General features: G+C 40.7%; 1 protein-coding gene across 1 annotated transcript in view; it reads right to left on the bottom strand.

Annotated features, from left to right (window-relative positions):
- The window catches only part of LOC138322095 (pneumococcal serine-rich repeat protein-like), a 61,346-nt gene extending 39,320 nt beyond the window's left edge, over positions 1-22,026 (bottom strand). Inside the window, 9 exon segments of the mRNA XM_069266151.1 lie at positions 267-1,613; positions 8,540-9,094; positions 10,101-11,141; positions 11,323-12,909; positions 13,508-13,665; positions 13,667-16,904; positions 16,945-17,370; positions 17,927-20,134; positions 21,969-22,026. Of these exon segments, the coding sequence (XP_069122252.1) occupies positions 267-1,613; positions 8,540-9,094; positions 10,101-11,141; positions 11,323-12,909; positions 13,508-13,665; positions 13,667-16,904; positions 16,945-17,370; positions 17,927-20,134; positions 21,969-22,026 (10,618 nt within the window).
- Between the last annotated feature and the right edge of the window lie 1,726 nt (positions 22,027-23,752).

Below are 23,752 nucleotides of genomic sequence, written 5' to 3'. Positions count from 1 at the left end.
ATTTTAACACCATCTGCTTACCGCGGGAGTTGTCTACTCTGAAAGACCCCTTTTTCTTAAAGAGATAGACTAAGTATCCTAAAAACCAAATGGCAATAATAGAATAACTAATAATCATGTAACAATATATAACAATTTCTCTCAGGGATTGAAATGCATCAGACCTACATATCTTGTACCAATGGCTCCTTCTAAACCACACTGGGTTTACTTTAAATTGTCCTTTATTTTATCTTCTTCCATGTCGATATAAATTTTATACTTACTTATGTCAAAGATGGCAGTGGTAATTGCAGCACCTGTTGTAGTAGTGGCAGCACCAGTTGTAGTAGTGACAGCACCAGTTGTAGCAGTGGTAGCACCAGTAGTAGTTGTGACAGCACCAGTAGTAGAAGTGACAGCATCAGTTGTAGTTGTGGCAGCACCAGTTGTAGTTGTGACAGCACCAGTTGCAGTAGTGACAGCATCAGTTGTAGTTGCGACAGCACCAGTTGTTGTTGTGGCAGCACCAGTTGTAGTAGTGGCAGCACCAGTAGTAGAACTGGCTGCACCAGTAGTAGTAGTGGCAGCACCAGTAGTAGTAGTGGCTGCACCAGTGGTAATAGTGGCAGCACCAGTTGTAGTAGCGGCGGCACCAGTAGAAGTGGCAGCACCAGTAGTAGTGGAAACTTCAATAGTAGTAGTAGCACCACCAGCAGTAGAAGTGACAGCTTCAGTGGTGGGAGTGGCATCACCAGTAGAAGTGGCAGCACCAGTAGTAGTGGTAGCACCACCAGTAGTAGTGGCAGCATTAACAGTGGTAGTGGCAGCTTCAATAGTAGTAGTTGCAGCATCAGTAGTAGTAGTGGCAGCATTAGTAGTAATAGTGGCAGCATCAGTAATAGTAGTGGCGACATCAGTAGTAGTAGTGGAAGATTCAGTAGTAGTGGCAGTATCAGTAGTAATAGTGACAGCATCAGTAGTAGCAGTTGCAGCATCAGTTGTAGTAGTGGCTGCGCCAGTCGTAGTAGTTGCAGCATCAGTAGTAGTAGTGGCTGCGCCAGTCGTAGTAGTTGCAGCATCAGTAGTAGTAGTGGCATCACCAGTAGTAGTAGATGCAGCTTCAATAGTAGTAGTGGCATCACCAGTAGTAGTAGTAGCAGCATCAGTAGTAGTAGTGGCATCACCAGTAGTAGTAGATGCAGCTTCAATAGTAGTAGTGGCATCACCAGTAGTAGTAGTAGCAGCATCAGTAGTAGTAGTGGCATCACCAGTAGTAGTAGATGCAGCTTCAATAGTAGTTGTGGCAGCTTCAGTAGTAGTAATTACACCAGTAGTAGTGGCAGCACCGGTAGGTGTGACAGCATTACTAGTGGTAGTTACAGCTTCAATAGTTGTAGTGGCACCACCAGTAATAGTAGTGGCAGATTCAGTGGTGGAAGTGGCAGCACCAGTAGTAGTTGTAGCTTCAGTAGTAGTGGCAGCACCAGTAGTAGTTGCAGCACCAGTAGTAGTTGCAGCACCAGTAGTAGTCGCAGCGTCAGTAGTAGTTGTAACATCAGTTATAGTGGCAGCTTCAGTAGTAGTTGCTCCACCAGTAGTAGTAATGGCTACATCAGTAGAAGTAGCGACACCTGTAATATTGGAAGCATTCATAATGGTAGTGACAACATCAGTAGTATTCTTTTTTTATTCAAAACTTTTTGTTGTTACATTCATCAACACGTGGTCATGATGTTTTCATTAATATATAAGCAGTCACTGCACATATACACTGCATCCAAAAATCAATTTCTATAAACATAGTTTGTACATATCAACTTTTACGAGGTCTTTTCCATGTTGTCAATATAATCAAATACTATCAAAAAATTTAGATACAAAATTCCATCTCTTTTCTTTATTGGATACTAATTCAAGCCGAAATCTTCATTTTTTGTTTGTAGAAAAATAGGTAGGTTTCCATTCTTCAACAGAATGAATTTTTGATTTCAATTTACAATGATATATATAATATTTCCATGATAAAATTAAAAAATTAAATTGGTCCGCAAAACAATTGTCTACAATGCCAAAGACCATTATAGTCGGGTCTCTATATAACTCTATATCATATTTTTTCTTAAGTAAAAACATAAAGGAAAATAAATGCATTTGTGTTTCTCTACAATCTTTACAAAAGTACACCTTTCTGTTTCACTCCATTTAAATTGCATTAGTTTAGTGTTGGTATATATTATTTTATGGAGAAATTTGAATTGAAAATTCTGGAGTTTTGTGTCATCTGTGACATTCTGAGGTATGAGAAATATTTTCTGCCAAACTTCTTTGGGAATGTTGACATTCAAAGTTTCTTGCCATGAATTTTGAATTTTATACGGAGGTTCGAGTATAAAAATACTTTTAAACTTTATCATACTTTTTTTAAAAATATTTGATACATATGTTTTGTTTTGACTCATTTTCAGGATTCTGTTGAAGCACTATATTTTTCCATTGTAATGGTATCGAATTGATTACTCCATAGAACTCAATAAAATCAGTTTTCAAATGATATTTTCACATAATATTTCAAAAGTTAAGAAAATATTATTTTCTACTAAATCCTTGATGAAAAAAAAAATCCTTTTTCACACCAAAGTTTGTTAATAAAAATTAGTAATCAATCTTTTTTTAGTTTTTTCTTCAAAAAAATATAATTTATTCAGTAGTATATGTAAATAACAATACATTTCCCATTCGCATATCTAGGGCATTCATTCAATTTCCATATTTGTTATCTTTTAGATCAAATTTACCTCACTCTTCTCATTCCATTTCATTCTAATATTCGAGAAAAAAACCAACACATTTACGCATAAGGGGCACCATATTCACCTAACTTGCACCACTCTCTTTCTCTTTTATACAGATATATTCAACATTCACGCATATTAAATCATACTTATTGTTACAGTGATACTGCATAGTAATTTGGATTGTTTGTGTAATTAAGTAATAATAATGATAATAAATATAGAAGGACACATAAAATCATTCTTTGAAGGACATTTTGGGAAACATATATTCCAAATGTGCATGACATATAGAAATGGAAAACCTTTCATAAATTAGAAATAATAATCCTATTTTGAAAAGAAAAAAAATGTGCAAAATTGTAAAAATTCACAGTAAGATATATATTGAATAAGAATTTGGTGCATTGGCAACTATATGAAGAAAAATGAAGGCTTAGGCCATTCCATTCCATTTCATTTGTTATCAATCTTAATAGAATTGTTTAACCATAATGGTTGTGATGCAACCATGGCTGGGGATGTGGGAGATCTTCACCATTTAACTCTGCCAGTATTATTCTTTGTTTCAGTAAGTAATTTCAGTTGTGATATATGTGTAATATGAGTATCTACGGTACAGAAACACTTAGCTAGGTATTACGTCATCAGCTTATGTGTATTTTATGTGTACTGTGTACTACGTCATCAATATGGAATAAAACTCGTGCTTTAGAAGTCAGCCATCTTGTGTCCACTGTTACATGGTGTCAGAAGTGAAAATGAACGGTTTACGAGCCCCAGAATCCCTAAAACTTGACGGGAACTTGTCAGAAAACTGGCGCAGGTGGTATCAAAGATTTCAGTTTTATGAAACAGCGACAGGAATCGCAGAGAAAGCGGAAGGTGTCCGTTTAGCAGCGTTTCTACTTGTTATCGGTACAGAAGCGTTGGACTTGTATAACACTTTGAAATTTGAAAACCCTGGGGACGAAAATAAACTGGAAAAGGTTGTTGACAGATTCAAAGCCTACTGTAATCCTAGGTCTAACATAACATACGAACGTCATTTGTTTTTTATGCGTAACCAGGAAACAAACGAAACAGTTGATCAGTACGTCACTGAACTCAGAAATAAAGCACGCACGTGTGAATTTGGAACACTAAATGACAGTCTAATCAAAGATAGGTTAGTTTGTGGCGTGCAAGACAACGCAGTACGTGAAAGACTTCTGCGTGAAACGGACCTCGATTTAACTAAAGCAGTGGATCTTTGCCGTGCATGTGAAGCTAGTAAAACACACGCACAGGGCCTACGTGAGGGTGAGAAATCTCAGCAAGTAAGTCTGGTGAAAGAAAAGAAAAAACATTCCGGCTCAAAACCTCAAAAATATGTCGAAAAAAGCAAAACACGTCCCGGTCAAGAGAAAAACTTTAAAGAATGTGGAAGGTGTGGTTACAACCATCATCCTGATAAATACCCCGCTATTGGTCAAACGTGTAGCAAGTGCCGCAAACCGGACCATTTTGCAGCGAAGTGCCATTCCAAAACCCCAACAAGTATACATTCTCAACATAATAGGAGAAGGAAAGGTCGACAGGTACATTTAATTGATGATGATGATGATGATGATGATGATGATGAGGATTACGATGAACATCCATTATTTGTGCAAGCCATTGAAAATCAAACTGTCAAAACAGAACAAAATGGCGATGAAAAAGATTGGTTTGTGACTGTTCAAAATGGACACTGGAGCTCAATGCAATGTCATGTCACAGAAGGACTACAAAAGGTTAGGTGGAACAACAGTGACAAAAGTGAAACCAAAGAAACTGGTAACTTACACTGGTCAGTGAATCAAAACAGTTGGTACTACAATCCTAACATGTGAGTACAAGAATGCCTTCCATCTACTCGAATTCCAAATTGTGGATCATGATGTGACTCCTGTTATCGGACTCCAAACCTGTAAGGACTTGAATCTTACAGAGGATCGAAACTGTCGAGAAAACACCAATACTGGCAGAATACACTGATGTGTTTGAAGGGCTTGGCAAAATTCATAAACATCACATAAACATTGACAAATCAGTAAACCCAGTCGTTCAACCACCCAGAAGGGTACCAGTCATGCTACATGATCGTGTCTGTAAAGAACTCGACCGGATGGAAAAATTAGGTGTAGTCGAAAAAGTAACTGAACCAACAGAATGGGTCAACTCTATGGTTGTAGTTACCAAACCCAATGGAAAATTTTGTGTATGCATTGACCCGAAGGACCTAAACAATTAAGGCTATAAAAAGAGAACACTACCCGATGAAAACCATAGATGATGTCACATCCAAGGTTTCTGACGCAAAATTCTTTTCTAAGGTCGACGCAGAATGCGGATTATGGCAAGTCGAACTTGACGACGAAAGCAGCAAATTATGTGCCTTCAACACACCGTTCGGTAGATATAAATTCATGAGACTTCCATTCGGAATATCCTCAGCTCCCGAAGTGTTCCAAAGGGCAATATCCGAGATCTACGAGGGAATGGATGGAGTGGAGACTATTGTAGATGACATTCTAGTATGGGGTCAAACTAAGGAGCAACATGACAGTAGACTACGTGCTGTACTTGATCGTGCTCGTAACCGCAATCTTAAACTAAATCGAAATAAGTGCGAAATAGCCATGACTGAGCTACAGTACATCGGACATACCCTCAGCGACAAAGGTTTGAAACCGGACCCGGAGAAAATCCGTGCAATACTCGAAATGCCAGAACCTACTGACAAAACCGGCGTACAGAGGTTTATGGGAATGGTCCAATATGTCGCGAAATTTATTCCAAACTTGTCAGAAGTAAGTGCACCACAACGCCAATTGTTGGAAAAAAATATGCAGTGGCATTGGAATAAGCATCACAGTCAAAGTTACGAACGCCTGAAGGACTTAGTATCATTAGCACCAGTGCTTAGATTATATGATGTAACTAAACCAGTTACACTCTCTGTTGATGCCTCCTCCATGGGACTAGGAGCAGTGTTTCTCCAAGAAAATCAACCAGTCGCGTTCGCATCAAGGTCGATTACACCAGCATAACAGAGATATGCTCAAATAGAAAAAGAGATGCTGGCTATCGTGTTTGGAACGAAAAAAAATCCATCAGTATCTCTACGGCAAGAAAGTAAATATTCAAACTAACCACAAGCCACTAGAAATCATAGTGAGAAAACCCCTGTACTTGGCCCCTACGCGTCTACAAAAAATGTTATTGAATCTACAGCAGTACGACGTAAATGTAGAATATGTACCGGGAAAATATCTGTACATCACAGATACACTGAGTAGAGCACCATTGACTGAACAAGCTTCTGATCTAGAGGAATATGATGTGAAAGTTGTACTGGCGGTCTCTGAAAATAAACTGGACATAATAGTCAGAGAAACGGAAAATGATCCAGGCATGAAACTTGTGAAAAAACTTGTACTGTCATGGTGGCCCATTGACCAATCTGAGCTACCGAGCGAGATAAATGTATACTGGAACTTGCGTGACGAGCACATTGTCGAAAAGGGTGTAATATTCAAGGGAGACAAGCCTGTTATCCCTCCTTCCATGCGAAGTGAAATGTTGCAAAAAATACATGAATCGCATCTCGGGATTGAAAAATGTCGACAACGCGCCGCTGATGTACTATTTTGGCCAGGCATATCCAAGCAAATCGCTGAAGTGGTAGGCAGGTGCAAAGTCTGCCAGGAGCATAGACATTCAAATTCAAAGGAACCGCTCATACCACATGAGGTACCGGATCGTCCATGGTAAAAAAATCGGATCGGATCTCTTTCACTTAAGAGGAGAAAACTATTTACTACTTGTGGACTATTATTCCGAGTTTATAGAAATATCGAAGTTGGCCGACACGAGGAGTGAAACCGTAGTAAACCATTGTAAATCACAGTTTGCATGATACGGTATTCCAGATATTCTCATCACTGACAACGGACCACAATATAGCTGTCGTGAATTTCGCAACTTTGCTACAAAGTATGGATTCGAACACAGAACGTCTAGTCCCAAATACCCCCAGTCAAATGGGATGGCAGAAAAAGCTGTTCAAACGGCAAAAAGCCTGCTCAAAAAAGCCCAGCAGGATGGAACTGATCCGTACTTAGCCTTAATGGCTCATAGAAACACCCCCCGATCGTCCGCGATTGGTTCTCCGGCCCAACGGCTAATGGGAAGGAGAACGAAAACGCTCTTACCCACCTCTAACGAGCTACTGGTTCCAAAGATAATTCCGCATGTTAAAGAAGCCCTACAGGAAAAACGACGAGTGCAGAAACATTAATTGATCATTGATCTTCACAAATCTCCACGTTCTGCCCTTGTCAGATCAAACAATAACGTGTATAGGAGGAACAGCCGACAACTTCGCGCCACTAAAGAGACATTTACAGATATGGACATAAATCCACACGAGTTTGTTTCGGACAGTTCGCGAGAGAACCTGCTATTAGTGAATCATCCGCGAGTGCCTGTGGAAACAGAGAAACTGTATCTCCGTGTACAGAGACTGTTACACGAAGTAGTCGTGTGGTACGAGAACCACAGCGAATGAAGGACTATGAAAAGTTATGATATTAAGCCTAATGAACGGCATACAGTATCTGTTAGTTAGATATATGTGTAGGACTCAGTAGAGACACTTTCAGTTCTAGTCAAGAGTTTGTTTAAAATGCATCTATTGATATAGAGACTGTCAATAATGTTTAAATTTCTGTACCATTTCAGTTTTTTGTTTATATTCAAATAATACTCAACGTAAACAGTGATTTGGTAAATTTTATAATTCGTTTACTGTAATAGTCTTATAAAGTTATATTCTTAAATACATTACTGAGATATAGTAAAATAACATAATGGTCATTCTGATAACTATCTCCCGGTTCTTTAAAATTACATTTGTTGTGTCAATTCACTTTAGCTTAATTAAAAGGGGAGATGTAATATGAGTATCTACGGTACAGACACACTTAGCTAGGTATTACGTCATCAGATTATGTGTACTTTATGTGTACTGTGTACTATGTCATCAATATGGAATAAAACTCGTGCTTTAGAAGTCAGCCATCTTGTGTCCACTGTTACAATATGTGTAAATAATGATCGTAGGTCTATTTCAAACAGTAGGTCTTTCAGTATTGCCATATATTACTATTATTTTATAGTATAATATACAAGGATTCCGATGAATTAATGTTTTATTGACCACACATAAGTGTAGAATAATAATGAAAAGAATCTAATCGAATTAGAGATAAACTATCGTGGATATAATTATATCATAGAATATGTCACGTATCGGTTAGTTAATCTGAAAGGACCACACAACCTTAAGAGGTTTTGAAATTATAAAAGTTAAGATTGTAACATCTCAATCAGTTATAGCAGAATTAGTCATAAATGTCACCGAATTTCTAGTAATAATAAAACATTTGTGGCCATGTGGCATTGTTGGCCGAAATTAAAGGGAAGCAGATATGCTAGTTCAGTAGAGCAATAGTGGGATGCTCTGGGAGTACGTGGGGTAGTGGTAGAACCAGTGGTAGTAGGCCGTGTAATAAAGTTCTATCGGGAGTGATGTTGGAGGGATCAGTAGTGGCATCAGAATTACTTATAGTAGAGACAACAACATCATCAGTGCTAGTGATTATATATGAACTTGCTGTGTATACATGGGATAGCAGTAAGTAGGAGCATTAATAATAAATCAGTATAAGTTGAGTTACCTGTAGCAGTTGTAGTAGCAGCAGTAGTAGATGCAGCAGCAGTACTAGTAGATGCAGCAGCAGTAGTAGAAGTACTGGCAGCAACAGTTGTCGTTGTGGCAGAATCGGTAGTAGTAGTAGTGGAAGATTCAGTGATAGTGACAACATCAGTAGTGGTAGTGGCATCACCAGTAGTGGTAGTGGCAGCACCAGTAGTGGTAGTGGCAGCACCAGTAGTGGTAGTGGCAGCACCAGTAGTGGTAGTGGAACCATCAGTGGTAGTAGTGGCATTACTAGTAGTTGTAGTGTCAGCAATAGTAGTGGTGACAGCGTCAGTAGTAGTTGCAACATCAGTAGTAGTGGCAGTTTTTGTAGTGGTAGTGGCATCACCAGAAGTAGTTGAAGCATCAGTAGTGGTGGTAGCACCAGTAGTAGTGGCAGCGTCAGTAGTACTTGTAACATCAATAGTAGCGGCAGCTTCCGTAGCAGTAGTTGCAGCATTAGAAGTAGTAGTGGCAGCATAAGTTGTGGTGACAGCTTCAGTAATAGTTGCACCACCAGTAGAAGTAGCAGCACCTGTAGTATTGGAAGCATTAATTCGTAGTTCTATTTTAAACAATAGGTTTTTAAGTATTGCTATATATTACTATTATTTTATAGTATAATATATAAGAATTCCGATGAATTAATGTTTTATTGACCATACATGATTGTAGAATAATAATGAAAAGAATCGAATCCAATTATAGATAAACTATCGTGGACATAATTATATCATAGAATATGTCACGTCTCGGTAAATTAAAATGAAAGGACTACACAATATTCAGAGGTTGTGAAAAAGTTCAGATTGTAACATCTCAATCAGTAATAGCAGAATTAGTCATAAATGTCACCGAATTTCTAGTTATAATAAAACATTTGTGGCCATGGTGCCACAAACGGTAGTGGTCACAGAGTTAAAAGTGGCAGTGGTATGATAGGAAGTTTTAATAACAACGCCAGGCGTAGTAGTATTTGTTGTAGAGATGTGTGAAATGGTTCGATAATATGTGAATTTTCCTAATCTAATCTAAAGAGTTTTATAAGTGTGAGTGTAATCACTTTGAGTGCGTTCGATTGTGTATTAATTAGTGTTATTTGTATATAATAGGGACTGACTAGATCCGGAAACCCTGCAATAAAGAGATGTAAACGAAACTACTATTTCCTTGTCAATCAATGTTATGATTGGAAGTTTTAATAATAACGCCAAGCGTAGTGGAAAAAGACGTGGCATTGTTACCCGAAATAAAAGGGAAGCAGAAATGCTAGTAGTAGTAGTACAAAAATTTACAGCACTAGAATCATCAATAGCGGGAAGCTCTGGGAGTACAAGGGGAAGTGATAGAACCAGTGGTAGTATGCCGTGTAATAAAGTTCTATCGTGAGTTATGTTGGAGGGATCAGTAGTGGCATCAGAAGTATTTATAGTAGAGACAACAACATCATCAGTGCTAGTGATTATATATGAAATTGCTGTGTATACGTGGGATAGCAGTGAGTAGGAGCATTAATAATTAATCAGTATTAGTTGATTTACCTGTAGCAGTTGCAGTAGCAGCAGTAGTAGATGCAGCAGCAGTAGTAGAAGAACCAGCACTAGTAGTAGTTAAGGCAACACCAGTAGTGGTAGTTGCAGCATCAGTGGCAGTGGTAGCACCAGTAGTAGTAGCAGAACCGGTAGTTGTAGTGGCATCACCAGTAGTAGTAGTGGAAGATTTAGTAGTAATGGCGGCACCAGTAGTAGTAGTGGCAGCGCCAGCAGTAGTAGTGGTAGCATCAGTGGTAGTAGTGGCAGCACCAGTAATAGTAGTGGCAGCGCCAGTAGAAGTAGTGGCGGCACCAGTAGTAGAAGTGGCAGCACCAGTAGTAGTAGTGGCAGCGCCAGTAGAAGTAGTGGTAGCATCAGTGGTAGTAGTGGCAGCACCAGTAGTAGTAGTGGCAGCACCTGTAGTAGTAGTTGAAGCGATAGTAATGGTAGTGGCAGCGCCAATAGTAGTAGTTGAAGAAATGGTAGTAGTGGCAGCATCAGTTGTAGTGGCGGCAGCGTCAGTAGTAGTAGTGAGTGCACTAGTAGCAGTGGCAACATCAGAAGTAGTGGCAGCGTCAGTATTAGTAGTGGCACTTGCAGTAGTAGTAGTGACAGATTCAGTAGTAGTGGCAGTATCAGAAGTAGTTGTACCAGCACCAGTAGCGCTTGTGGCATCAGTTGTAGTAATGAAGGCGTCAGAAGTAGTAATAGTGGCACCTCTAGTAGTAGTACTTGAAGATATAGTAGTAGTGGCAGCACCAGTAGTAGTCGTGCCAGTGTCAGTAGCGGTAGTGGCAGCACTAGTAGTAGAAGTCACAGCATCAGGGGTAGTAGCAGCACCAGTTGTAGTAGCAGCAGCATTAGTATTAGTAGTGACAGCATTAGTAGTAGTGGCAAAATCAGTAGTAGTGTCAGAACCAGTAGTTGTAGTGGCAGCAGAAGTAGTAGTAGTGGCAGTGTCAGAAGTAGTAGAAGAATCAGTTGTAGTAGCAGCAGCAGTAGCAGTTGTCACGGCACCAGTAGTAGAAACCATGGTGGTAGTTCTTACACCTATTGATTATATCAATTTATAATAATGTTTAAAGCATATAATAGGTCATTTTTAAACAATATCAAAATAAACCATTTATTCCTTGTATCCGTGTACATTCAAATAAAGGAAATCCAGATACCCGTGGGTGGATTTAATGTTTAAGCTAATGTTGTTAAAAAAAGCTGTAAGGTGAGTTACCTGTACTTGAAGAAGAAGTTAAATCAGTCGTAGAAATGGCAGCGCCGGTCGTGGTGGTGTCGACGGCAGTAGTGGTAGCATCAGAAGTAGTAGCTGCACTAGTGGAAGTGGTAGCGTCAGAGGTAGTAGCTGCACCAGCGGCAGTGGTAACAGCAGAAGTAGAAGTTGCACCTGTGGTAGTGGTAACAGCAGAAGTTGTAGCTGCACCAGCGTTAGTGGCAGTATCAGAAGTAGAAGCTGTGCCAGTGGTAGTGGTAGCATCAGAGGTAGTAGCTGCACCAGTGGTAGTGGTAGCATCAGAAATAGTAGCTACACCAGTGGTAGTGGTAGCATCAGAAGTAGTAGCTGCACCAGTGGTAGTGGTAGCATCAGAAGTAGTAGCTGCACCAGTGGTAGTGGTAGCATCAGAAGTAGTAGCTGCACCAGTGGTAGTGGTAGCATCAGAAGTAGTTGCTGCACCAGTGGTAGTGGTAGCATCAGAAGTAGTAGCTGCACCAGTGGTAGTGGTAGCATCAGAAGTAGTTGCTGCACCAGTGGAAGTGGTAGCATCAGAAGTAGTAGCTGCATTAGTGGTAGTTGCTGCACCAGTGGTAGTGGTAGCATCAGGAGTAGTAGCTGCACCAGTGGTAGTGGTAGAATCAGAGGTAGTTGCTGCACCAGTGGTAGTGGTAGCATCAGAGGTAGTAGCTGCACCAGTGGTAGTGGTAGCATCAGAAGTAGTTGCTGCACCAGTGGAAGTGGTAGCATCAGAAGTAGTAGCTGCATTAGTGGTAGTTGCTGCACCAGTGGTAGTGGTAGCATCAGAAGTAGTAGCTGCACCAGTGGTAGTGGTAGCATCAGAGGTAGTAGCTGCACCAGTGGTAGTGGTAGCATCAGAAGTAGTTGCTGCACCAGTGGAAGTGGTAGCATCAGAAGTAGTAGCTGCATTAGTGGTAGTTGCTGCACCAGTGGTAGTGGTAGCATCAGGAGTAGTAGCTGCACCAGTGGTAGTGGTAGAATCAGAGGTAGTAGCTGCATCAGTGGTAGTGGTAGCATCAGAAGTAGTAGCTGCACTAGTAGTAGCATCAGAAGTATTATCTGCACCAGTGGTAGTGGTAGCATCAGAAGTAGTTGCTGCACCAGTGGTAGTGGTAGCATCAGAGGTAGTAGCTGCATCAGTGGTAGTGGTAGCATCAGAGGTAGTAGCTACACCAGTGGTAGTTGTAGAATCAGAAGTAGAAGCTGCACCAGTGGTAGTGGTAGCATCAGAGGTAGTAGCTGCACCAGTGGTAGTGGTAGCATCAGAGGTAGTAGCTGCACCAGCGGAAGTGGTAGCATCAGAGGTAGTAGCTGCATCAGTGGTAGTGGTAGCACCAGAAGTAGTTACTGGACCAGCGGTAGTGGTAGCATCAGAGGTAGTAGCTGCATCAGTGGTAGTGGTAGCATCAGAGGAAGTAGCTACACCAGTGGTAGTTGTAGAATCAGAGGTGCTTATCGTTTCGACGGATGTAGTGTCAATACCAGTAGTGGTAGCAGCAGTAGTGGTGATTATGGCAGCATTTGTGGTTGATATGGTCGGAGTAGGGTCCGTGGTTGTAGTTAAGGCACCTATTTGTTAAACAATAAGCAAACGACTAAGTAAAACTATCCAATTTCAGAACAAGCAAAAATTAAGATGTTATAAAAACGCTGTTGATATCAATACTTTTAAAGCAGGAGACCCATGGGCCTTAATTGAAACCTGATATTGGCCAACCCTATACTGTATTATAAACCCTGGAAAATGAATTCAAAATTATGATTTACAGCTTATCCATTGCATGACAGTTTATATATCAATAACAAAGAAGACTACATTTAAGCATTTGTTACCATATTTTGAAATGTATTTGTAGTTACCATGCACTGGGTGTTCTAGCATATCCAATATGGGCGTTAGCATGTCAATATATTTTTTCATATACATTCGATGGATTGATGTTTTGCCATTACAGGAAATGTTCATACACTGGATTTAGTAGTCAAATAAAGCGACTATACAATGGCAATGTAAGTACATGTTTTAGAAGTTTCGATACTTTAAGCTCTTATGTAAATGGTAGAAGCACCATTAATAATTACTGTGGCAGGAACAGTAATCTCAGATGGTAGCATTAATAGTAGGTACAACCATTAGTTGTAAAGGCAGCACCAATGTATGTTATACCTGTATTAGTACTAGAAAAATTAGTAGACGTTTTGATATCATCAGCAGTAGTAGTGTTAGCATTGCTATTGAAATAGGTACCCATAGTTGAAGTAGGGCCATCGTTAGTTGTAGTTGAATCAGTAGTAGTGACAACACCAGTAATAGTAGTGGCAGCAATCAGTAGTAGTAGTGGCAGCATCAGTAGTAGTAGTGGCAGCGCCAGTAGTAGTAGTAGTGGCAGCACCAGTAGTAGTAGTGGCAGTATCAGTAGTAGAAGTGACAACACCAGTAATAGTAGTGGCAGCACCAGTAGTAGTAGTAGCAGCATTAATAGTAGTTGTGGCATCACCAGTAGTAGTAGTGGCAGCACCAGTAGTAGTAGTAACAGCATCAGTAGTAGTAGTGGCAGCACCAGTAGTAGTAGTGGCAACACCAGTAGTAGTAGTAACAGCATCAGAAGTAGTAGTGGCAGCATCAGCTGTAGTAGTGGCAGCTTCATTAGTAGTAGTGGCAACTTCAATAGTAGTGACAGCATCAGAAGTAGTAGTAGTGGCGGCATCAGTATTAGTAGTAACAGCATCAGAAGTAGTAGTGGTAGCACCAGTAGTAGTGGCAGCTTCAGTAGAAGTGACAGCACCAGTAGTTGTGACAGCACCAGTAGTAGTGGCAGCTTCAGTAGTAGTAATAGGAGTAGTAGTAGTAGTGACAGCACCAGTAGTTGTGACAGCATCAGTAGTTGTAGTGGCAGCATCAGTATTAGTAGTGGCAGCTTCAGTAGTTGTGACAGCACCAGTAGTATTGGCAGCTTCAGTAGTTGTGACATCACCAGTAGTAGTGGCAGCTTCAGTAGTAATAATAGGAGTAGTAGTAGTAGTGACAGCACCAGTAGTTGTGACAGCACCAGTAGTAGTGGCAGCTTCAGTAGTAGTAATAGGAGTAGTAGTAGTAGTGACAGCACCAGTAATAGTGACAGCACCAGTAGTTGTGACAGCACCAGTAGTTGTGACAGCATCAGTAGTAGTAGTGGCAGCATCAGTAGTAGTAGTGGCAGCTTCAGTAGTTGTGACAGCACCAGTAGTAGTGGCAGCTTCAGTAGCTGTGACATAACCAGTAGTAGTGGCAGCTTCAGTAGTTGTGACAGCACCAGTAGTAGTGGCAGCTTCAGTAGTAGTAATAGGAGTAGTAGTAGTAGTGACAGCACCAGTAGTTGTGACAGCACCAGTAGTTGTGAAAGCACCAGTAGTTGTGACAGCACCAGTAGTTGTGACAGCACCAGTAGTAGTGGCAGCGTCAGTAGTAGTGGCAGCACCAGTAGTAGTGGCAGCTTCAGTAGTAGTGGCAGCTTCAGTAGTAGTGACAGCACCAGTAGTAGTGGCAGCTTCAGTAGTAGTGACAGCACTAGTAGTAGTGGCAGCATTAGTAGTAGCAGTGGCGGCATCATAAGTAGTAGTGACATAACCCGCAGTTGTAATCGCGGCATCAGTAGTAGTGGCAGCACCAGAAGTAGTAGTGACATCTTCAGTAGTAGTTGCAGCACCAGTAGTAGTAGTGGCAGTATCAGTAGTAGTAGTGGCAGCACCAGTAGTAGTAGTGACAACACCAGTAGTAGTAGTAAGAGCATCAGTAGTAGTAGTAACAGCATCAGAAGTAGTAGTGGCAGCATCAGCTGTAGTAGTGGCAGCTTCATTAGTAGTAGTGGCAACTTCAATAGTAGTGACAGCATCAGAAGTAGTAGTAGTGGCGGCATCAATAGTAGTAGTAACAGCATCAGAAGTAGTAGTGGTAGCACCAGTAGTAGTGGCAGCTTCAGTAGTAGTGACAGCACCAGTAGTTGTGACAGCACCAGTAGTAGTGGCAGCTTCAGTAGTAGTGATAGGAGTAGTAGTAGTAGTGACAGCACCAGTAGTTGTGACAGCATCAGTAGTTGTGACAGCATCAGTAGAAGTAGTGGCAGCTTCAGTAGTTGTGACAGCACCAGTAGTTGTGACAGCATCAGTAGTAGTAGCGGCAGAATCAGTAGTAGTAGTGGCAGCTTCAGTAGTTGTGACAGCACCAGTAATAGTGGCAGCTTCAGTAGTTGTGACAGCACCAGTAGTAGTGGCAGCTTCAGTTGTAGTAATAGGAATAGTAGTAGTAGTGACAGCACCAGTAGTTGTGACAGCACCAGTAGTTGTGACAGCACCAGTAGTTGTGACAGCACCAGTAGTAGTAGTGGCAGCATCAGTAGTAGTAGTGGCAGCTTCAGTAGTTGTGACAGCAACAGTAGTAGTGGCAGCTTCAGTAGTTGTGACAGCACCAGTAGTAGTGGCAGCTTCAGTAGTAGTAATAGGAGTAGTAGTAGTAGTGACAGCACCAGTAGTTGTGACAGCATCAGTAGTAGTAGTGGCAGCATCAGTAGTAGTAGTGGCAGCTTCAGTAGTTGTGACAGCACCAGTAATAGTGGCAGCTTCAGTAGTTGTGACAGCACCAGTAGTAGTGGCAGCTTCAGTAGTAGTAGTAGGAGTAGTAGTAGTAGTGACAGCACCAGTTGTTGTGACTGCATCAGTAGTAGTGGCAGCATCAGTAGTAGTAGTGGCAGCACCAGTTGTGGCAGCAGTAGTTGTGACAGCACCAGTAGTAGTGACAGCACCAGTAGTTGTGACAGCACCAGTAGTTGTGACTGCATCAGTAGTAGTAGTGGCAGCATCAGTAGTAGTAGTGGCAGCTTCAGTAGTTGTGACAGCACCAGTAGTAGTGGCAGCTTCAGTAGTTGTGACAGCACCAGTAGTAGTGGCAGCTTCAGTAGTAGTAGTAGGAGTAGTAGTAGTAGTGACAGCACCAGTTGTTGTGACTGCATCAGTAGTAGTAGTGGCAGCATCAGTAGTAGTAGTGGCAGCACCAGTTGTTGTGACTGCATCAGTAGTAGTTGTGACAGCACCAGTAGTTGTGACTGCATCAGTAGTAGTAGTGGCAGCATCAGTAGTAGTAGTGGCAGCTTCAGTAGTTGTGACAGCACCAGTAGTTGTGACAGCACCAGTAGTTGTGACAGCACCAGTAGTAGTGGCAGCTTCAGTAGTTGTGACAGCACCAGTAGTAGTGGCAGCTTCAGTAGTAATAATAGGAGTAGTAGTAGTAGTGACAGCACCAGTAGTTGTGACAGCACCAGTAGTTGTGACAGCACCAGTAGTAGTGGCAGCTTCAGTAGTAGTAATAGGAGTAGTAGTGACAGCACCAGTAATAGTGACAGCACCAGTAGTTGTGACAGCACCAGTAGTTGTGACAGCATCAGTAGTAGTAGTGGCAGCATCAGTAGTAGTAGTGGCAGCTTCAGTAGTTGTGACAGCACCAGTAGTAGTGGCAGCTTCAGTAGTAGTGACAGCACCAGTAGTTGTGACAGCACCAGTAGTAGTGGCAGCTTCAGTAGTAGTAATAGGAGCTAGTAGTAGTAATAGGAGTAGTAGTAGTAGTGACAGCACCAGTAGTTGTGACAGCACCAGTAGTTGTGACAGCACCAGTAGTTGTGGCAGCGTCAGTAGTAGTGACAGCACCAGTAGTAGTGGCAGCTTCAGTAGTAGTGACAGCACCAGTAGTAGTGACAGCACCAGTAGTAGTGGCAGCTTCAGTAGTAGTGACAGCACCAGTAGTAGTGGCAGCTTCAGTAGTAGTGACAGCACTAGTAGTAGTGGCAGCATCAGTAGTAGCAGTGGCGGCATTATTAGTAGTAGTGACATAACCCGCAGTTGTAATCGCGGCATCAGTAGTAGTGGCAGCACCAGAAGTAGTAGTGGCATCTCCAGTAGTAGTGGCAGCACCAGTAGCTATTGAATCATCACTTGTACTAATACTACCTATCGTTGTAGTGGAAATATCAGAAGAAGTTGTAGCGTCAGTTGTGCTGGAAACTACAGTGGTAAAATTACAGTATTAGTTATCGAAATAGCATTATTAGTGATAATATTAACGTATGTCGTTAAAGGAGACTGGCCACAGCCATACTAGCTCATGTTTTAATTGTTTGAGCTGTGATGTTACTTGTAGCTGTGGTTTCATAACCCAGCGTTGAACTTATCTATGCATATTAATTTTTATGTTATACATTGAAGAAAACTTAATTCCTTCAATAAAGTTATATTGTTACACATTGGGTAAAACTTCGTGATGAAACTACGATATAACATCATTAGAACATTAAATGCATACATTTTCTAAGATTCTTTTTAATAGCGTTGCCATGACTGTGTGATGTTAGTGGATGTTTCATTACGGTTTTTTTCAATGCGACACTGTAATACTCTGTTGATAGAGCAGAGAAAATTACCTCATTTTATTGGAGCAGCAGTTACAAAAGTGGTAGAAGCACCATTAATAATTACTGCGGCAGGAACAGTAATCTCAGATGGTAGCATTAATAGTAGGTACAACCATTAGTTATAAAGGCAGCACCAATGTATGCTATACCTCTATTAGAACTAGCAGAATAAGAAGACGATATGATATCATCATCAGTGGTAGTGTTAGCATTGGTATTGAAATAGGTACCCGTAGTAGTAGTGGTACCATCGGTAGTTGTAGCTGAACCAGTAGTAGTGGCATCGCCAGTAGCAGTAGTGACGGCATCAGTGGTAGTAGTGGCAGCATTGGTAGTGAAATAGGTACCCGTAGTGGTAGTGGCAGCACCAGTAGTAGAACCGGTGGTATCAGTAGAAGTAGCAGCACCAGTAGTGGTCGTGGCAGCGTCAGTCGTAGTAGTGGCATCATCAGTAGTAGTGTTAGCATTGGTATTGAAATAGGTACCCGTAGTAGTAGTGGTACCATCGGAAGTTGTAGCTGAACCAGTAGTAGTGGCATCGCCGGTAGCAGTAGTGACAGCATCAGTGGTAGTAGTGGCAGCATTGGTAGTGAAATAGGTACCCGTAGTGATAGTGGCAGCACCAGTAGTAGAACCGGTGGTATCAGTAGAAGTAGCAGCACCAGTAGTGGTAGTGGCAGCGTCAGTCGTAGTAGTGGCATCATCAGTAGGAGTAGTAGCAGTGTCACTTGTAGTAGTGGCAGCACCCAATATAGTAGTGACAGCACCAGTAGTGGTAGTGGCAGCATCAGTTGTAGTAGTGGCAGCGTCACTTGTAGTAGTGGCCGCACCCAATATAGTAGTGACAGCATCAGTAGTGGTAGTGGCAGCATCAGTAGTAGTAGTGGCAGCGTCACTTGTAGTAGTGGCAGCACCAGTTATAGTAGTGACAGCACCAGTAGTGGTAGTGGCAGTGTCAGCAGTAGTAGTGGCAGCACCAGTAGTAGAAATGGCAGTGTCAGCAGTAGTAGTGGCAGAACCAGTGGTAGTAGTGGCAGCATCAGTGGTAGTAGTGGCAGCATTGGTAGTGAAATGGGTACCCGTAGTGGTAGTGGCAGCACCAGTAGTAGTACCGGTGGTATCAGTAGTAGTAGCAGCACCAGTAGTGGTAGTGGCAGCGTCAGTCGTAGTAGTGGCATCATCAGTAGGAGTAGTAGCAGTGTCACTTGTAGTAGTGGCAGCACCCGTTATAGTAGTGACAGCACCAGTAGTGGTAGTGGCAGCATCAGTAGTAGTAGTGGCAGCGTCACTTGTAGTAGTGGCAGCACCAGTTATAGTAGTGACAGCACCAGTAGTGGTAGTGGCAGTGTCAGCAGTAGTAGTGGCAGCACCAGTAGTAGAAATGGCAGTGTCAGCAGTAGTAGTGGCAGAACCAGTGGTAGTAGTGGCAGCATCAGTGGTAGTAGTGGCAGCATTGGTAGTGAAATGGGTACCCGTAGTGGTAGTGGCAGCACCAGTAGTAGTACCGGTGGTATCAGTAGTAGTAGCAGCACCAGTAGTGGTAGTGGCAGCGTCAGTCGTAGTAGTGGCATCATCAGTAGGAGTAGTAGCAGTGTCACTTGTAGTAGTGGCAGCACCCGTTATAGTAGTGACAGCACCAGTAGTGGTACTGGCAGCATCAGTTGTAGTAGTGGCAGCGTCACTTGTAGTAGTAGCAGCACCAGTTATAGTAGTGACAGCATCAGTAGTGGTAGTGGCGGCATCAGTAGTAGTAGTGGCAGCGTCACTTGTAGTAGTGGCAGCACCCGTTATTGTAGTGACAGCACCAGTAGTGGTAGTGGCAGCATCAGTAGTAGTAGTGGCAGCGTCACTTGTAGTAGTGGCAGCACCAGTTATAGTAGTGACAGCATCAGTAGTGGTAGTGGCAGCATCAGTAGTAGTAGTGGCAGCGTCACTTGTAGTAGTGGCAGCACCAGTTATAGTAGTGACAGCACCAGTAGTAGTAGTGGCAGTGTCAGCAGTAGTAGTGGCAGCACCAGTAGTAGAAATGGCAGTGTCAGCAGTAGTAGTGGCAGCACCAGTAGTAGTAGTGGCAGCATCAGTAGTAGTAGTAGTTGCAGCACCAGTAGTAGTAGTGGCAGCACCAGTAGTAGTGGCAGCACCAGAAGTCATGGCAGCACCAGACGTTGTTGAAGCATACGTAGATGTTACAGCTGCAGTAGTTGTGGCAGCAGTAGTTGTTGTTTTGATACCATTAGAAGTAGTAGCAACACCAGTAGTTGTAAGGGTAGGTTCAGTTATAGTAACAGCATCGAAAGTTGTGGTGGTTATGTATGTAGATATTGAAGCGTCAGTTGTTGTGCTGGAAACTGCATTAACTGTAGAAAAAGCATCATTAGTGGTAATATTAACAATATATGTGGTTAAAGGGTCAATGGCGACAGCGATATGCGTTTGAATTATTTGAGCTGTTCTGTTACTTGTAGCTGTTATTGCAAAACTCAGCGATGAACTTATCTATGTATGATAGTTTGTATATTAAACATTGGAGAAACAACAAAACTATATTATTACACACTGAAATAATACTTGGTATCTGTGAAATAAAATCATTGCAACAGAAACATTCATTTCCAAAGTTTCATATTAATAGTTTAAATGTCAGTTTCCTTATGATACAAGGTGTGGTTAGGAGTATTTGGTAATTTTAGTCCGGAATATATAAATATGTAGGTCAGTGGGCGTTAGTGGATGTTTCAATAGGGTTTTTCTTTCAACCTGACACTGTAATGCTCTGCTGATAGAGCGGAAAATAACTTCATTTTATCGGAGCAGCAGTAACAAATTGCTATCACCTACATTTATCCTTAATCTTGTACATTGAAGCTTATATAATTCTAAAATGATAGGAATGCCATGCAATCAGTTAACCAATAATGACTAATAACTTATTGACAGTTTATTTAAGATTCCTTTAAAACGATTTTAAGTCAAGATCCACATAGAAATTTAGATGGTTTAAATCATGAAAGCAATGTTTCCTGAATTTCCCTTACATTTCCAGTACCACCTACTCCGACTAGAGCAACGCCCTGAATGCATTATACGAATACTGAACTCGATTTAATTAGGCTCCATTAGCTAAACAGCGAAAAAATGCATGATGTTTTACGACCAACAATACATACGATGTCATATATATATATTGTTCTATTAAGATGTTATGAGGGTAAAGATTCTTATCACCTTTAATTACGTTTTTGAAAGATCGATTCAGGATCGAATTCTTTAAATCTGTGGAGCATTATAAAGACTGTCCCGATAAATACAGTTTGATTCCTGATCCGGTATGGAGGGTGTGGCAGTTACTACCATTAGGCCGACAGCTAACTACCTGTTTCAGCATTTGTAAAGTTGGGAATTTAATTGAGCTTGCAAGATCAGAGGATCATGTCAAGATCAACGTGTTTTATATCTTGTGGAAATAACATACATGCAGCAACTCTTCAACAACAAAAATGAGCCACGTTACAACAGTCCATGCCTTCACGAACAATCCACTACTTTGACCGATGCCAGGATTTTTATTTCTGCATGCTAGTATGATAAATTAGTAATCCTAACAGTGTGGACAGAATATTGTCGAATGTTTGAGGCAATATACCCCTTCATCAAGACAGAACAAATAATATCACATATAAAGGACGGTCACAAATGTTCACAAAACATAAACAATGAATAGAACATACAGATAAGCTATAGGGACAATGGCGATTGTCTGGATGGTCCCTTCGGACAGTCGCTATAATTAGTTGCGATCGCCGAAGATTTATGTAGTTTATCTAAAGAAAGGAATATTAAAATGGTGTACATTTTAATTTTGCCTTTCATTTTAAGGATCAATTGTTATCTTGAAAACAATCGTTTATTGATATTGCTTCCTTGACCCATGTAATGAGTTGACAATAATATGATATGTAAAATTAAACAGTGTCCTTGTTCAATTATCATATAATGAATGCGCTTAAAGATTGCACTACAACTGTTCATAGTTGATCGTAGAATATATGGAAAAATATTAAGGTAATCATACAAAAAAGTATCAACATTAATATTATTCATCTTGGATTGGGTTACATTTCCTTTGATCTGGTAAGGTCGTATATAAGGCTTAATTAGGTATATTAATGTCTAAAGACAAAGGTAACTTACCTGTATTTACCAACATGACACACAACACGAAGACGCGGATGAATCCCCTGCTGCCCATCTTTTGGCCTGTGAAAAACAAAACAAAGGTATGGCACGTTAGTTGTTATTTGTATAATTCTGGTTTTCATAATAAGAAAGTGATATGTTTTAGCACAATTTTTTTTTTGGTTCAATATATTACGGAAAAAAAGTAGTTATAATACATTTATCAACAATCGCCTCTGCTCGTATGTATAGTTGATATCAAGAACAAATCAAAAATAACTATTCCTACTTTGGCAGACGTAGAAATACTCTATAAATTAGGGACAAATTAGGCTGTTTATATCATAAGAATGAAATAGCATTTGGTTAGGTGACCATATAGAGATTGAAAAGTGTTTTGATTGCGTTAAAGGTGGTATGAACGCAATGGGATACAGACATATTCAATGTAGCGCGTTAGGTCCGAAGTGAAGCGAGCCGCCATATTTGATTTTCAACCGAGGAAAGTGACTGTGATATAACCTATTGATGGTATGACCGTTGAGCTGCTGTATGTTTGTCATGTATGTATCTGTCTAAGAACGCAATATAGACTAAATTCTTCATAGTCATGACTTTTATTTTATTGTACGGAGGATAGACAAGTGTTTGCGTGTGTGTAGGCCTATTTTAATGCCAAGACGCCCCATTTAAGCTCATAATACTGTTTCGGATAGGCTGCCTGTAATGTTTTTTTTCCTGGAAACCTGTATATGATCTGTTAACCTATTGTTCGCTTAGACGTTCCCAGAATTGTTCACTGACAATCAGATGTTCTGTATAATTTAGGTGAGATGAGTGACCGTACACACATCGGCATGTACATCTGACGTAACTATGGGATTCCCCGAACATTCCTGAGGAAAGCCCCCCTGTTGTAGCCCCGACCAGCGATTCATTTTGTAGTTTATTACCGTTACAATGCTTGAACACATGTTTTGTTTTGATGTCAAATACATATTTAATTGGATCTAATAAAAACTCTTTATTGTTATTGTAAAATCCGTCAACTTATGACGCAAAATATTATCGAAGCGTGAACTAGAAGTAGTCCGAACCTGCACTGCGTTTGTATTCATACGTCATTGCGTTTACGCTAATTTGAACGCAACTCCCCTCCCGTTGACTATATAGGGACATACGTAAATATGTCTATATGTTGCAATTTTTGGAATGATTACAAAAAAGGTATTTTCTAATCTTACCGTAATTTGTGGTTGAAATGGATTGATAAACATCATATGGTGTTTATCGTCAATGTAGTATATTCCCATTTAACACATCATGTTTATAATATACATAATTTTGTGTTTTACGTGAAATAAAATGTTGAATTGTAATGAATGGTACTAAACGATGGAATCACATTTCTTTTCTACTCGAAACGTATCTTCCATTCAATACTTTGGATTTAGCAATTCCTATTCAGCTGTCAAATAATCGATATAGCTACCAACAATTTGTCCAATAGGCTATCGCCATTCTACAAATGTACACATAGCTCACTTCAAAACATATTTTTAACCCGAAATTGAAATAAGACGAAATAACATGTTACGTGTTTTGATTTGCATTTTCGCATTAATACGTGGTATTACGCAATATTGTGGGTTTTTCACGTTATTTATGCTTTTTATGCGTTTTAACGCAAATATTCAGGCACATTTTCGTAATAACATTTTTTTCGCGTAATAACTTGAAATAAATATTATTATATCTTATTGATACTAAAAGGCTTTCGAACAATTTATATGTAACCA

The sequence above is a fragment of the Argopecten irradians genome, chromosome 4 (assembly GCF_041381155.1).
Source record: "Argopecten irradians isolate NY chromosome 4, Ai_NY, whole genome shotgun sequence".
NCBI classification, from domain to species: Eukaryota; Metazoa; Mollusca; class Bivalvia; order Pectinida; family Pectinidae; genus Argopecten; species Argopecten irradians.
This window is presented reverse-complemented; position numbering and strand designations above follow the sequence as displayed.